This window comes from Eubalaena glacialis, chromosome 7, assembly GCF_028564815.1.
Source record: "Eubalaena glacialis isolate mEubGla1 chromosome 7, mEubGla1.1.hap2.+ XY, whole genome shotgun sequence".
NCBI classification, from domain to species: domain Eukaryota; kingdom Metazoa; phylum Chordata; class Mammalia; order Artiodactyla; family Balaenidae; genus Eubalaena; species Eubalaena glacialis.
Genome location: NC_083722.1, coordinates 74,777,740 through 74,793,659, shown reverse-complemented (window position 1 = coordinate 74,793,659; position 15,920 = coordinate 74,777,740). Strand labels below are relative to the sequence as shown.

General features: G+C 60.9%; 1 protein-coding gene across 10 annotated transcripts; it reads right to left on the bottom strand.

Moving 5' to 3' along the window:
- Positions 1–542: 542 nt before the first annotated feature.
- Positions 543–11,799, bottom strand: SEMA3B (semaphorin 3B). 10 transcript variants are annotated; one of them, XM_061196856.1, is made up of 19 exons: positions 10,569–10,641; positions 9,130–9,288; positions 7,434–7,620; positions 6,571–6,728; positions 6,365–6,427; positions 5,838–5,957; positions 5,665–5,758; positions 5,342–5,461; positions 4,262–4,407; positions 4,055–4,166; positions 3,882–3,951; positions 3,658–3,802; positions 3,085–3,304; positions 2,733–2,824; positions 2,618–2,659; positions 2,223–2,380; positions 2,071–2,126; positions 1,839–1,978; positions 543–1,480 (listed from the first exon to the last, which is right to left on the bottom strand). In XM_061196856.1, the coding sequence occupies exons 3-19, from the start codon at positions 7,540–7,542 to the stop codon at positions 1,079–1,081; spliced, it is 2,247 nt and encodes a 748-aa protein (XP_061052839.1). In that variant the 5' UTR covers positions 7,543–7,620; positions 9,130–9,288; positions 10,569–10,641; the 3' UTR covers positions 543–1,078. The 10 variants fall into 10 exon arrangements, 9 of the variants coding, with proteins under 9 accessions (XP_061052839.1, XP_061052842.1, XP_061052845.1 ...); XM_061196859.1 differs by having other exon boundaries at positions 9,130–9,249; positions 10,569–10,632; XR_009701606.1 differs by lacking the exon at positions 10,569–10,641 and adding an exon at positions 1,647–1,731 and having other exon boundaries at positions 1,393–1,480; positions 9,130–10,145.
- Positions 11,800–15,920: the final 4,121 nt, after the last annotated feature.

Sequence of the window (15,920 nt, the reverse complement as noted above, 5' to 3'; positions counted from 1 at the left end):
CAACTGGAGGGAGCCCTCGCACAGAAACGAAGACCCAACACAGCCAAAAGTAAGTAAATAAATAAATAAATAAAATTTTAAAAATAAATAAATAAATAAAGGGTGTAGAATCCCTCAGGGGGGAATGAGACAGGCTGGGACCTGGGTCCCTTTGCTGCAGTGCTTACACCTGGACAAACATCTCCTGGAGCAACAGAATACAAGAAACTATAAGGGACTAAAAATAACCACACACACCTGCAACTAGGGCAAATTATGAGCAAGACGCAAAAAAACCAAAAACCCAACTGCCACTTCTGAGGTGTTGGGAGAAAAGCAGGGGACTATTCATGATTCCTGCACACGATACCACCAAGGCGGTGGGTAGACAACCTAAGCCACCCCTCTGGCCTGAGCCATGGATGTGCCCCTACTCTCACTCAAGGAACAAGCTCGGAGCCACCCTCCCCCAAACCCTTGTTTCCCCAGCAAGCAAGTAAGGGCACCTGTTGCTTGCTGGGCACCTGTTTCTTATTTTCACTCCCTTGTGCTGCAGCATGAGCCCCAATAAAGCCTTGCCCGAATTTCTCATCTGACCTCTTACCAACTTCTATTGATTAAAGAGTCCAAGAACCTGGGTCAGTAACACTAAGACCAGCGGCTGTCTGATGGGGCCGTTCCAGCTTCAGCTGATAACATGTTTATTGCATTAGTACAGTCGGCCTGCCCCACCCCCACCCCCCCAGCCTGTTCACAGCTTTCTGCTCACTGCCCAAAGAGGTGGCCCTTACCCCAGGGTGGGCATTCTGGGCACCTCCCCCACCCAGGTCGTTGCTCGGGGACCCTGATTCTCTGCCTCCTCCTGACCAGCTGGACCCTGTGCGCAGCCTGGGCCGCCCCTATCGGGGTTACATTCAAGGATTATTCTCTGTTAATAAATAAGCCGGCATGGCTGCCTCTTGGCCAGGGCCTGTCGGGTCGGTGTCTTCCCTCCACCAGGAACCGCTGTGTGCCGGGCCCCTAGCTGCTTCCCAGGGTCTGACCGCCCCCTCTCCCTGCTGCTGCCACCTCCCCAGTCCCCAGCGTGGGGACGGCCGAGTCACCAGTGCGCTGCGCTGCGCGGCCCCCGCTCAGCACGCGGTTCTGGGGCGTGTGTCCTCCGGTTGCGGCCCTTCCTCCGCGACTCGGGAGGCGGTGGGCGCAGCGCGGGCTGCGGACGACACATTCGCAGGGAGTTCGTACCACCGCCGCCCGGCTCCACCAGCTGCAGGAAGTCCCGGTACCAGAGCTTGGGGCCCGGCGGCGCGACGGGCGCAGCCTCCTCGGTCCGGGCCAGCCTTTCAGCCTGAGCAGCACTCAGCACGTGCAGCGCCAGGCGACGCATTGGCTGCGAAAAGCCCTGCTCCACGGCTGCGCACAGGTACACGCCTGAGTCCCCACGCCGCAACCAGCGAAGCAGCAGACCCCGCGTCGTGCGTTCGGCTCGCTCCTCTGCGGGTACCTGCGGGCCGGATCAGCGTGAGGCGGGGCATTAGGAAATGGGGCGGGGCTCGCCTGATCGTGGGGGCGCGTCAGAGACCCCCAGTGGGCGGGGCAAGGGCGGGGCTTCCTTCGGACTGGGCTGGGGCGCGGGCGTCAGGAGCCTAGTTAGAGGAATGGGGCCTCACCAGGATGCGGAGTGCAGGCAGGGGGCCAAACTAGGCGTTAGGGGTCTGGTTGGGCGGAGACTCACTGGGCGGAGCTGGATCGCATCTAGATGTGCGGAGCAGGCCAAGGGCCTCATTAATCAGGGCGGGCACTTCCTGGACGTAGGAGTCGGAACAAGGGCCTGGTTGGGAGGGGAGTGACGGGAGGCTCACCTGAGTGTAGGCCGCCTCCCCCGCGCGCTGGAAGGTCCACTCCACGCGCGCCTGCAGCGAGCGGGGCTCACACTCCAGGAAGGCGCTACCTCCCTCCACACCGAACACCTTCCGCTCCAGCAGCGCAGGATGGGATGAGTCTGGGGTCAAAGGGAATGTCAGATTCAGACAAGGCAGGGCAGGGTGGGGCAGTCTTTAAGGGTTGGGGGGTGGGAGCAGCCGGGACACTCACCCCCGGTGCACAGTGTGCTGGGGTCGCCGTTCCTTACATCCTGCCGTCGGAACCTCCTGGGGAGGGGGGACATTAGAGCCTCCGTGAGCCCTTCTTTTAGCCAGGGGCGGATAAAGACTCCCTCCAGGCAGCCCGCCCCTGATCCTACCCACCTCTTGGCACTGGCCTGGAAGCGCGTGCACGCGGCCCCATCCCAGGCGCAGTAAGGGTCACGTGCCAGACAGCATTCGGCACAGGCGCGGCCGTGGGCAGCGCAGCGGTGCAACGGGATCTGGGCCACCCCGCTCCGAGAGGCTACGTACAGTTGGTGCTAGGGGTACAAGGGGCTCCAGGCTGACCGAGGGTGGCCCCGTGCCCGCCTCCCATAGGTCAGGGATCCCTTCCCCCATTTGACAAAAGGGAACACTGAGGTCTCAGGTCCCACAGTCTAGTGAGGGCAGAGCCTGTACTCGAAACCGGGGCTTGTAATTACCAAGAGAAGAATGGGGGTGGGGGCACCTGGGAACAGGCTGGGTCCATTCCACCCCCAAGCCTTCTGGTCACTTACCCTCTTGGAGGAGATTTGCATGCTGGTGACAGCAGCTGAGTCCTGAGAGGGAGGAGGGGTGCTGGGATCAGGGCTCCGTGGGTGCTGGGATCAGGCAACGGGGGCTAGGCCTCACCTCAAACATGTGCAGCTCCTCCAGGAGCAGCCCCTCAGCATTAGGCCGGCCACCCTTGGGGACGGAGATCACCTTCAGCACGGTGCCAGCATCTGCAAGGATGAGAAGGGTGAGTGACTTCTTGTGTTCCCTGACAGCCAGGGCCAGGGGTCTCCTCACCTCTGAGGCCTCCACCCTCTGCATGGTTGGGATGGTGAAGAATGTGGGTTGGAGCAATCAGAGCAGCATCCAGAAGGAGATGGGGGCATAGCCCCCGGAAAAATATGGAGATGGGACTGAACAGGGGGAGCTTCCACTAACAGGCCAAAGAGCCTGGGCTGGGTCTTGTGGGTGGTCATGGCAGGACCCTGACCTGTGCCAATGAAGAGGACGTCGTAGTATCCGTCAACAGCTGCTACACGGTCCGCGGTGATCTGGGTGAAGGTGTACCCAGCACCCACTTGTTGGAAGAGGGGGCGCCCCCCCATGGGCAGGACCGAATTGTACATGAGGGGGTGGTTCCGGGCAAACTGGATGACATCATCAGGAAAGTCCTTGGTGGAACTGAAGGTGCCAAAGGTCTTGCTGGGGCACTGGGGGGTGGGAAGGAGGCATGACAAGGATGTGGATATGAAGGCCTGGTGGGCAGCCGTCCACAGGACACCTCCCGGAACCTGGAGCATGTGTGTGTGTGTGCGCACGCGCACACAGGGGGCGGGTGTTGGACAGAACCCTGCCCTGGGAATCTGAAGAGGAACTCCAGCCTTGCCTTTGGGGGTCTGAGGGGAAAACATGGCCTTCCCCTGAGGAGCCCTGTCTAATGAAGATGATGTTTTCCCACCCATTAAAAAAAAGAAGACACAACATTCACCAAGGAAACCCCAGACCAAGTTCTCCACCCCTGAAGCTTTAAGTGGGTTGTGGTGGGAGTCCCTGGGCTACGCACCATGCCAGGTCGGGGGTAGGGGACACGGCCCTGGTAGGACACCCACTGGTGCATGGGCCCCTCCTTGTGTGCAAAGGGTCCCAGGAAGGCCCGGCGCACATCATTCATGCTGTACACGCACACTGCGGAGCCCTGGAAGATGCTGCTGCAGGTGAAGATGTAAGTGGAGTAAGGGGCTCAAGTGGGGCCTAGCCAGCCTTGCCCCACTACCTCCCACACCTCACCTGGTCGTGGAGAAGACAGCATAGAGCAGCGGGGTCCAGCGATCCCGCGAGGACAGCAGGAACACGTCCTCTGCAGGGAAGGGACCGAGTTGGGGGAGGGTGCACAGCCAGGCTCAGGGTCTGCGCCCCTGCATCCCCTCCCCACACCCCCATCCTCCACTCCTGGCACTTACGGAGCTGGTCAAAGTTCGTATCGCCCTCGGCACCGGGCACTGAGCACACCAGCCGCGCCTTCAGGAACGTAGTCCACTTGTTGACCAGGCTGCGCTGGCCACCCACGTCGTTCTGCGGGGTCAGTAGGAGGGGATGAGGGCGAGGCCCCGACAGACAGGCAAAGGGGCGGTGGCAGGATCACCAAATGTGGCCCAGGGACTCCTCACCCTGCAGATCTGGCCAACGCGGGACACAGACAGGCGTCCCAGGGCCGGCGTGGCCTCCACTGCCGACTCACGGAAGAAGAAGTAGATCTTGTCGTCGTCTGGGTTCTCACTCTCCGGGATCCAAAAGACCTTGACGAACTTGGGCTCTGGCCACAGCAGGAGGCGTGGGGTCAGCAAGGTCCTGGCCCTGCCCCCTGCTAGGAGGCCCAGGCACTGCCTCCCCTTCCTTTCGTGCCGGCAGAAGCCCTCAGGGCAGCAGCTGACCACCCAGCCTCTAGGACCAAGTTCAGATGGTGCTCCCGGAGGACACAATCGAAAGGAAGAGGGCCTGCGAGTCAAGAAGCAGCCACGAGAGAGCAGCAGAGACCATGGCTACCTGGGCCCACAGGCAGGCAGACCCTGGCCAGTGGTGGGCCTCCCGCCTCTCCCCTGGCAGTTCTCTGTGCCAGTGGGCCAAGAAAGGAGGGATATGGGGTATCTGGTTTTACCTTCACTCATGAATCTTCCTCTCTGCAGGAAGTAGATGCCCCCACTCCTGCTTCAAATACTCTGCTGGGTCTCATCACTCTTAGAATAATCTACCCTGGCCCTACCCTGTGCTGACAGTCCGGACCCCTTATCATTGCTCCCTTCATGAGTCTGTTCCTTGGCTTGTTCCTGCCCCCAGGGTCTTTGCACTAATTATTCCCTCTGCTTGGAATGCTCTTATGCTCTTCCTGCAATCCTGCTGTGTTTTGGGCATTAGCGCATACCTTTTCTCAGCAGGGTGGCTTCCTTTCCCCAACCCTCCCACCACCACCACAGCTACCTAGTCTCCTTTTCCCTTCCTCTCCATTCTGTCATTATATCTCCTGGCCATTGGAACTGATCTTATTGTGTATTCATTCTGAGGTCTGTGAACTCAAAGAGGGCACGGGCCATACCTATCTTGTCCGCCCTGCGACCCAGTGCCTAGTGCAGGGCTTGACCCAGGGTAGCTACCTGGTGAGCACTCATTGCTCACTCCCTTTATGGGCCTTACTCAGCACCTGCTCTGTTGGAGATGAGGGCCCCCTCCCAACAGTCCCACCAGCCTTTCACCGTTGAGCCAGCGGGAATCGTGTGGTTCTGTTCGGAGACTTGGACGCTGACCCAAGCTGCGGAAGATGGTAAAGTCCCGTCCCATGAGGTCTGCGGCTACTCCCGAGTACAACTCTTCCCCTGTAGACATGGCAAGGCTGCTTAGTGAAACCAAAGGCTCTTGTGGTGGGTTGGGGGCACTATGGAGCTCTGGGGGCTCTTGGGGAGCCAGTGAGGCTATGGGGGATCCCTGGGGCTCTAGGGAGGGTCTTGGGACTTTGTGAGATGCTAGAGTCTCTGAGGGGTTCCAGGAGCTCTCTTGGGGCCCCAGCCTTTGGACTCACCCACCAGCACGGAGGCAGCCCGATGCCTGGGGTCATAAGGACTCTTGCCCTTGCCATCCTCTAGCCTTCGAAGGTCCAGCCGGAGCATGGGCTCCTGGGAGGCACGGGGGAGTTGTTACTGCAGGCCCTTCCTTACCCTCCCAACCTCCCTCCCTGACCAGACCTGGCCTTACCTCCAGCCGCTGGCCCACCTCCACAAATGCACAGGTTGGGTGGAAGGCCCCTGTGCCACAGGCCAGCAAGTGGGTGCGGTTGTAGGCGTGCAGCAACTTCACGAAGTTCATGCACTCAGTCTAGCGTGCACGCGGGCAGGGGCAGGAACAATGAGGCCTCCCCCAGGGAGGTGGCCTTAAGGGCTCCCAGCTCACCAGTGGCACTCCCACCCCTTCTTCTTTTCTGCATTAGCCCAGGCAAGTAGTAACATGGGCTCTAGGGACTCAGGTGCCCTTGGTGACCAGCCCGGCTCACCTCTCACCAGAATGGGTTCATTGGGAAGCATGCCTGCATTGCCCCCCATGACGCAGAGGCCTCCAAGAAGAATCACATAGCCCCCACCCTGACTCACTACCTCTGGACCTCAGCCACCTCAACCCTCCTGCCCCCATCATAGCCAGAACAGGCAGGCCTCTGTTTTAGCACTGCCCATCTCTAGAGTGAGGGGCTGACCCTCCCCACTCCCACCCAGGCAGCCAACACTCACGCCAATGTCCTTCCCTGCCCAGTTGCACTCCTCTCGCCATTCCACAGGGGCCGGCCAGGCCAGCTATGGGGAGGGTGGGGGAGGGAGAACACAGGTCAGGGACTCGGGATGTTCTCTATGCTGAGGGTGTCCACTCAGGGGGCCCTTCCTCCAGGAAGCCTGGAGTGGGGTCCCGGGGCAGTGCTGAGGCTGGGGGTCCCTGGCACCTTCTTGGCCCGCTTGCTAATGTTGTCCAGGCTGAGGGAGGCCACATGGTTCTCGGCGCCCACAAACAGGCGCCCACGCTCCTCATCCAGCAGCAAAGCTTTGTAGCAGCACGTCCTCTCCAGCCTGAAGGTCCGGAGACCGTGCTGGGCCTGGAGCTCTGTGGGGTGGGGACACCACTGAGGATTCGCCAGTCATGCTAGAAGCTTCTCCCAGGCCCTGCCTGTTGTCTCTCTCACAGGCCAAGGTTGTACATGTGACCTGGCCCACACACATGTGAATTTACACGCGTGTGAGTTTACACTCAGGGGGACAGGCCCACCCAGGGGCAGAGCTTCCAGGGTGGGCAGTGCAGCCCACCCCTGCCCCCATGGGGGAAGCAGGTGGAGCTTCTAGGGCAACCTCAGACAAGTAGTGTCTCCAGGCGAGAACACGGGGAGGCAAGGGTTCTGGGGTAGGCCTGCATGTTGGGACAGCCAGAACCCCAACCCCAAAGTCACGCTGAGTGTTCTCTGCCACCAGCCTAGGTTCAGTATGATGCCACTGCCTAGTAACCAGCCTGTGTAGGGGGTGTGGGAAGGGGGCTCTAATGGTCCCCACACCTCAACTTCCCTGGGAGCAGGGGATGGAACAGAGGCAGGATCTGTTGCCATGCTTCCTGGGAAAGCATGAGGAGAATGTGGGCAGAGAGCTTGGGGACTGAGGCCAGGAAAGGGTTAATTGGAGATGGCCTGAGCGTGCCCCCAATCCAACCCAGCCGGTGGCACACACACAGTGCAACAGCAAACACAATGCCCCCTACCCACACTGGGCCCCTTTCCTGCTCACCCTGAGGTGGGCCCTCCCGCCTGCCAGGTGCACCTACCTTGGAAGGAGAGGCGAAGGCGTGGCGTGCTGGGGGCAGCACCCCCCAGCACTGCCACCCAGAGCAGGGCCAGGCCTGGGATCATGGCGGCGGCCTCAGCCCGCCCCATCCCTGCAGCTCAGGGAGCTCAGGGTTCAGCAGGCGTGTGTGGAGGAGCCTTGAGCCACCCTGGACTCTGCCCCGGGATCTGGAAGAGAAGGAGCTGCAGCGAGGGCGAGGGAGGGAGGCTGGGGGGAGTCCCCAGGGATCAGATTACAGCCCCTAGGGGAAAGAGGCTGGGGGGTCGCATTCCACTTGCAAGCCCTCCTCTCCCTTGGAGGGTGCCCTGCCTGGCCACAATCACAGACACACCCACGCTGGGCACACCCTCGGGGTCAACCCCACACTGGCAGACGCCTGCCCCACCACGTCACCCTCCCCAGTAACCCGCCCTCCTGTACACACACTCACAGACATTAATTCACAAACTCTGCGTGCCTACGTCATGCCAGCCTGGGACTGGGGCTGGGGGCAGTGGGGCACACAGACAAGGTCCTCCTGCAGGAGGGGGCAGAGTACCAACAAGGACTCAGATTGGTGCAGTCATTGCAGTGGTGCCAAGTGCAATGAGCAAAACAAGACAGTCATGGGCGTGAGGGTAACAGGAGGGGGGTCAGGCCTCTGGAGGTAGCTGTGCACCCACGGGCCCACAGAGGAACAGAAGCACATTTGGAGCTGGAGCCAATGGTGTGGGCGTCTTTGAGTGTGAATGTGCTTCTAAGGATCCCTTTGTGTATCTGTATTCCGCAGTGTGTATGTATGTGTGTGTGTAGTGTGTATGCAGGCATATGTGTACATATCTATGTGAAACCATGTGGCATGTGCGTTGTATTACACACGTAGGTGTGGCATGCATGTGTGCACACACGGCATTGTATGCATGTCTACACAGTGTGTACATGTCTGGGGGTGTGTACACTTTGTAAGAATATACGTGTTTGTGTTGCACATGTGTGTATGTGCACAAGTGTACAAGTCTCTCTGGACATGCAGGTGAGCAAATTATAACTGCAGCGTCAATCACTGCCTTCAACTCTGAGACACGCCAGAAACCTGCTTCTCAGAGGGAGAAGTGCAGCCGGGAGACCCAGGGCTGGGCAGACGCCTCAGTTTCTGATTTGGGAGCTGCTCCCACTTGGATCCAGCAGCCCCAGATTTGTGCTTGACCTCTCTCTCCCCACCCCAGAGGGTGGGAGGGGCTGGTCACACACAGAAATTCTGTGAGCTCAGACTTCAGACCCAAGAGGAATCAAGTGGGGAGAGCCAAGGTCCTGAAGCAGATTCTCACCCCCAGCTCAGGTGAGCTGCCCTTCCCTCTCCAGCCTCCAGAGTCTCCCTGAGCCTCTCCATCCCGTCTTCACCCTCAGGGTTTCCCCATCTTTGAGACCCTCCACTTCTCTGAGCCAGAGCCCTTCCCTGGACCTCTCAGATGGGACCAGGCTCTGGCTGCAATGCCCACCCTCCTTCCCAGAAGTTAGCTGGGCAGGTGCCGGGCACAGTAGCCCTGGCGTGGGGCTAGGTCCTGGGGTGCATTCAAGCAAGGGGCACAGCTGCCGGGGCACGTTCCAGACTGCTCTCCCCAAACCCCCTCCTAGCTCCGCTGTTTCCAGACCCCTCCCACCCTAGGACTCCCACCTCCCTCCTTCCTTCCACTGACACTTGCCGCTGCCTCTTCTAGGCCCGTGAGGTCTGCGACGTCACAAAACACCAGATTGCCTTCCCACACTCCACCGAGAGCTCCGGCAGCAGCGGCTCCTCACCCTGGCCCCTTCTCACCCTGCAGAAGGGGAGAAGCCGAGGGGCCCCAGGGCACCCTCTGACGGCTCCTTTAAGGAGCAGCCCCCGCCCCCACCAAGCCAGCCGCGCCCCGCCGTCAAGTTTACGGGGCGGATCGGGTGACTGGGCAGGCAGCCGGACCGGCTGGAGTTGGTGGCCAGAGCGGAGCGGGCACAAGGGAGGGGCGGGTAGGGCCGACCCCTCCCCCGTAGGGCTTCAGAGCAGGATGCCCCACGCAGCGGTCCTGGAAGTGGGGCCGGCAGTCAAGGCAAATAAGGAAGAAGCAATAGAGACCCCCTAGCCCCAGGCAGCTCCGGCAGAGGGATTGGTCAGACGGGGCACCCCCAGGGACTGGTTTCTTCACTTGTCCCTCCATAGCTGGGGAGCTGGAGGTGGGTAATGAGGGGCTCAGCTGCCACCTCAGTCCCCAGGAGCCAGCTGGGAAGGGCCGGTCAGAGGTCGGAGAGGGGGTTCTCAAGTGGAGGTTTGATGGGCCCCCAAGACCCTGCCCCAGTCCTTCCTTAGGGCTTAGGCCACTTAGTACTTCTGCCACCTGGCTGGCAGTGGCTTTGATGACAGCCAGTCTGGGGCGGGAGAAGAGGGCCAGAGGGGCAGGCAGGGCAGGGAGGCAGGCGGCAAGTCTCACTTCTGCACTGCAGGGTGTGGGACCATCCAGAGACCCGTGCTGACCCGTGGTCCCATGTCTCTGCTGGGAGGTGAGGGGCATTCTATGCCATCTCCATGAACTCCAGTCGTTCTTCCAAGGTTGAAGGTGGGAGGAACTGCCCCACCAAATACAGAGTGAGGTACCCAAGGGGGCTTCAAGGATAGGATGGGGCTCCTACACCTCAGCGCCTCAGCTGGGAAGGGTCTGGGGTCTTGGCCTAAAGGTGAGTCTGGTGGACACACCCTGTTTGTACTGCCAGGGCTACTTCCTTGGAGGGGTTGAATGTTGACAATGGTCAAGGGGGGCCCTCAGGTCCACCTGGGTGAACATACCAGGGCTTGAGGGTGGGCTTCCACCCCTCAATCCCCCCAAAATGCATCCTCCTCCATCCTCCCCAAGGCTGTCAGCAGCTCCTCAGGGGTCTGTGAGGGAGGCCACGTGGGCACTTCAAGTGTGCATGGGTCTGCTGCCCATCTCCTGCCAAGTCCCTGGAGTAGAAGTGTCTGTGCCCATCCAGGGTGGGGCCATGCCCCTCTTTCCTGAACTTCAGGCCTGGTGTTTCTGGCCCTGCCTGGCTGGCTGGTGGGCAGGTGAAGGGTGGGGGTTAGTGGGAGGACCAGGGGCCTTCAGGAGGGGGAGTGGGGGTGACATACCCCTGCCTGAGCTCCTGGGCTTCCAGGATGTGGCCTCTCCCTCCTCCCAGGCTCTTTTGCCTTGGACCTGGGCAGCGTCCCCTGGCCTCATGCAAGCAAACAAAATTCTTTGGCTGTTTACAATTTTCCACCCAAGCAGCCAAGATCAGCAAGTGCCTTTGAGGTCCCTACCCAACTGCACGGTACCCCCTACTTGCCCCCACTGCTTTTAGTTCTTCAGGCCCAGGGTCCCAGCCTGTTTCATCCCCACCCCCAACCCAGTGTCCATACTGGAAAATGGGACCAGGACGCCCCCCCATCTGTCCAACACCCTGGGACTCAACCCCCAGCCGAAGGGACTGGGCTGTTTCTGGCCCACCTGAGCCCTTGGCATTGCCTTCCCACTTCCAGATGTGTCCCCCTCCCTGGAGCAGGAAGGGAGATCCCCAGGAGTGGGAGCTCAAGTTATCCCCATCCCCACAAGGTCTCCTTTCTGCTCCTCAGCCCCAGGTCCCAGCGTATGCAGACCCTGGGTAGGAAACTTATGGAGGCAGCCCTCTAGGGGCAGGGTCACTGGCTGTGGGTCACACTGGGCTCTGGAAGTCCCCAAGGATTCTGGAATCATGCAGCCTGGGCCTGGGTCTCGACAGAACGGAACAAACCAGGGGAGGCAGCTTGGGTCTCTGGTGCTGCCTATCAGTGGCACAGCCTGCCAAGGCCTTGGTTTTTCCTTCTGGAAATAAGTGGATTGTGCCAAGTCCCAGCACCTGCCTCCCCAGCCCTCATCGCCAGCTGGGCCTGCCCCTTGCACCCTGCCTGGACTCTGGGTGGTGCAACTGGGCTGGGGTGAGACATCCATTTGAGGAAGGCTACAGCCAACACTCCCAGTGCCCAGCCTGGGCTGGGTTGGGCCTTGGCTCCCCACTCACACCTGCTTTAGCCATCAGGGCTGGTGGCTCCAAAGTCTCGACCTTTCCCTCTTCCGGTCACATGGGTACTAGGACGTGCTACCCTGAGGACTTAGGCATGGGGGGAGGGAAGCGGTGGAAAGTGGGCCCTGGAAAGCCCAGCTGAGGCCTAACTTCCCTGACAATCTGCTACCCACTCCAGGGGATCTCCCGGGAAGGGTCTTTCTGGCATTTCCCCCATCCACCCCCCACCTGGTTTCCAGGCTCCCCGAGGACCCCCAGCCCACCTTTTCGGAAAGATGAGCTCCTCCCCTCCTTCCTTGCCTGTTCCCTTCTGAGGGCCAAGTCAGAGCTGAGGTGGAGGGGCTGAGGGAGGGGCCACCCGGAACCCTGGGCCTCTAGCTGGGGCCCTACCCCCACCCGCTCCGCCCCTGCCCTCCGCCTCCTGCACATTCCTCCCTGGCTGAGGTCAGCCCCTCCGGGATGGGGGAGCCCCCCCCCCCACCAGCCACATCACAGCTCTTCACTCACTTCTGTTTTCTTCGTTGCCCAGCGGGGCGGGGGAGGGGAAGAGGGGCCTGGGGGTGGGGCCTCCCTCTCCCCTCCTTCTCCATTGCCTGGGGGAGGGGGGGAGGAGGTGCCAGGAATGCGGCAAAGTAGACTCCGGAGGCACCCTGTACTCATTAACATACATTAACATAAATGCTACAATCCCTTACTAGTCAGGGGGAGAGACTCCCAGGAGTACTGGCTGGGGGCTCGGGATGCTCAGGGAGGGCAGACCAGAGCCCGCCCCAAGAATCCTCTCCTGAGTAGCCAGAGAGGGGTGGGGTTGAATCCTGACTGCTGCTCACCAGCTGTGTGTCCCTAGGGGGAGACTGAACCTCTCAGATCACTCTCCTCACTTGCCCGGCTGTTGTAAATGGTGGGCCAGGCAGGTCTGGCACACTGTTGGGTACACAGGTGTGCACTCCAGTTGCCATGTCAGCGCTGGGCATCCTGTGGCATGCAGGCCTGGAGGCCTTGAGGGAGTCACTGCTGCCTCTTCCAGCCCAGCTTCATGGGGCCCTTTCTCAGGCTTGACTCCCCTCCTGCCCCCTTCCCTCCCCCCCCGCCCCCCCCGCCCCCCCCCCCCGGCCACAAGTCCAGCCCCCAGCACAACACCCTGACCCTCCACCTGAACCTCCTTCTCTCCCCAGCCGCTGGGGATTCCTCAGTCTTCTTACTCCACAGATCTCCAACCCACCCCCAGGAGTGCCCAAGCCCACACCCTCCTCCCTCCAGAGAGCCCCCAACTCAGGGAGGACTTCTGTCTCCTTTAAGATAGAACAAGTCCCCAGCTCCTTTCCCTGCAGCTTGAAGCCTGACCCCTTCCCCAGGTACCCAGCCTGGGGGTCCCCGTGGTCCTTCTGCCAGTTCTCCTCCCAGTGCCTCCCCTCTGCAGTACCCTGCCTCCCCAGCTCCTCACTCAGAGAACTTGCTGAAGCCCGGGGACATCCCAGGCTCTTAGCCAGGCATTCACACACCCCTCTCTGGCTCGGCCCTGGCTAACCCTGCCAGCGCTCCAGCTACCCCATCTCTGGGAGGTAGCAGCTGTTCCTTTGCTAGGACTTAGCTTGGGCTGTGCCCTCTGCCCTTTTGCCACCTGCTGGACTTTTCCTCATCACCCACTACCCACTTTTCTCTGTGAAGCCCCAGGTGCTTATAATACCAGGTCCAAGCCTCTCTGCAGGGCTCTGGGTTCCCCAGCAGCCACCATCCCTTGGGGGCCCCAGGCACAGGGAAGCGAGAGATAGAGTGCCCGCAGGAAGCCCTGCCACCTTCCTGGGCCTGCTGAACCTGGGTGAGGATGGGTGGGTTGATGGAGAAGAGAGACTTCAGGCCCCTTCAGGCTTCGGTCACTCAGGCCTTGACTCCCTCCACCCACAATGAGGTCAGAAAACAGAGTAAATGCCAAAGAATGTCAAACCGATTTTTCTCCTAAATAAGATCACCTGTGAGATCAAGTCTCCTGTAAGGGGGGAAACCAAAGCAGGGAAAAGAAAGAGATCCATGGCCTTGACCCCTGCCCCCTTGGATACCAGTGCCCCTCGTCGCTGTGTGGTTAACTGAGGAGCTGATTGGCTGGCAGGCATGGACATACTTGGGGTCACACAGCTGCACGCAGACCTCAGCTGGCTTGAGGCTCTCCTTGGGGGTGTGCTGGGAGCTGGCTTCCACTTTGGGGGTTCAAGGGGGACTTGGGGGGCTTCCCTGGTGGTGCAGTGGTTAAGAATCCGCCTGCAAATGCAGGGGACACAGGTTCGAGCCCTGGTCCGGGAAGATCCCACATGCCGTAGAACAACTAAGCCCGTGTGCCACAGCTACTGAGCCTGCGCTCTAGAGCCCGCGAACCACAACTACGGAAGCCCGCATGCCTAGAGCCCATGCTCCGCAACAAGAGAAGCCACCGCAATGAGAAGCCCGCGCACAGCAACTAAGACCCAACGCAGCCAAAAATAAATAAATAAAATTAATTTTTTAAAAAGGCCGGGGGCGGGGGGGGGGACGGACTTGGGGGAATGCACAGCCTCACGGCAGGGATGAGGTCCCCTAGGATCTCTTTTAGGGAAACAGACCCAAGGATTGGGGTCAGTGGTTTGGGAGTGGGCCTGGACCCAGAACTCAGCCAAGAGAAGCTGCAGTCCCGTCCCTGACTCCCAGGGCAAGTAGGACCTGGCTGGCCATGCCACAGGCCAGGTGGCTGGAGTCAGGACTTGTATTCTCCAGCCTTCATGGCTGGCTTGGCACTCTGGGGTAGGGGGGGATGATTCTGAGGGGCTCTGAGGGGAGTGGGAGGATTTCCTGACCTCAGGAGGAGCTATGGGGCTGCCCTGAAACATGGTAAGGGGTTATTCTAGGTCTTGGAATCTCCCGCAGCCTCAGAGGCTCCAGTCCTAATGGGGCCCCCTCCCCTTTCTGCACTTGGCATCTGGGCCTCCACGCACCTGCTGGGGGTGGGAGGTCTGGCCCAGGGGAGCTGGAAAGTGGCTGCAGGCCAGGACTGGCTTCTCCCCACAGGGTCTCCCTACATCCTTCCCTCTTCAGACCTCTCTCTCAGAGCTTGTCTCTTTCTCTCTTCCCAGCCATTTCCCCACCCACCCCACCCTCCCAAATGGGTTAAAAATAGCGAGGCTGCTACCACATCAGTAGCCTGAGCAACTATTTGGAGTGGAGCGGGCCCTCTGGGAGATGGATCAGCCTTGTGGTGGTCCCCACTGGCTGGAGACAGCCTACCTCAAACTGGGATCCACGGCTTGGTCTGGAAGCAGGAGCCTGGGTCCTTTGCCTGGCTCTGCCTGTCTAAGGGTCCTGAGCCTCATAGATGCAGCTACCCATGGGTGGGGCCAGGAAGATGGGCCTTCTTAGGCTGGGAGAACGCTGGGGGACACACAGCCAAGGAGCACTGAATCTCTGGCTCTCCTCACCCAGGGATGCGGGATGGCTGAGGTACAGCCCTGAACAGTTCTAGGCAATGGGGGGATCCCCAGGAGTCACTTTCATGGAGTCCCTCCTGTTGGGGTGCAGGACACCTGGGATGCACCCCCCTGCCTACCGCCCCCCATGGCTGGGAATTTCCCAACCAAGAAAGACAAGGATGAATTGAGAGGCCGCCCCCGCCAGTGCTGGGACAATGAAGCTTTTTGCTGTCAAAATCAGAGCAGGGGTAGGAAGGCCAAGGGCAGGTGGGGGCCTAGCTGTCTGCCCCCAGGGAAGTACTGCTTGCCAGGACCCCACCCAGACCCACTGCCAAGCCGGGTACAAGGGGATCCTGGCCAGAATCCTGTGTGGCCCACTCAGGGAGGGAGACACTGGGTTCATCAGGCAGACAATGCCAGCTCCTCAATGGTCCCTCTGTGCGGCGGGGTTCTCCCTCAGGACGGAAGGAAGGAACCATCTCTGTCTCCCGCTTCCTGCTGGGCGGATATCAGGGCACCGGAGCTCCCACCCCGCCCGCATATCTGGGGTTCAGCGGGATCCAGGGCTGACCGCTGAGGGCAGGAAGGGATCCTGGCTTGGGCGTGGGATTCTGTTCTCCTTGTCAGTCGGCGATCCTCAGCCCTCAGTGGCAGGGGTAGCAGGAAAGGCCCGAGGGACTGGGGCGGGGACGGGGGGTGGGGACCGTTGAACTCCTTCCGAGGGGGCGGCCACAGCCTCTCATCTCTCGCCAGGACTCGGGGCCCCGAGGCCGAAGAGGGACTGGCAGGTGTGCGGAGGAGGGGTCCCAGGTCCCCGGCCCTACCCTCCCACCCGCCCCGCCCTCTCCGCCTCCGCGGCGCCGACCCCGGCCCAGGCCGCTTTGTCCCGCCGAGGGCGCGGAGCCGCCGCCGCCCTACAAAGCTGCCTTTGTGCCCGGCGGCCTCCGCAGGACTCGATGACGTCAGCCTCCGCGACCGGCCCGGCGTGGCCCAGCACGGGCTGCTGC

What these genes read in the sequence shown, in the direction of transcription:
- SEMA3B (XM_061196862.1), bottom strand. Translation starts at nt 7,542, where the DNA reads ATGGGGCGGGCTGAGGCCGCCGCCATGATCCCAGGCCTGGCCCTGCTC. An exon ending in CCTTCGCCTCTCCTTCCAAG is followed by an intron (nt 6,729 to 7,433) that starts GTAGGTGCACCT and finishes CCCACCCCACAG; the next exon opens with AGCTCCAGGCCCAGCACGGT. An exon ending in CGATTCCCGCTGGCTCAACG is followed by an intron (nt 4,408 to 5,341) that starts GTGAAAGGCTGG and finishes TGCTGTGGCCAG; the next exon opens with AGCCCAAGTTCGTCAAGGTC.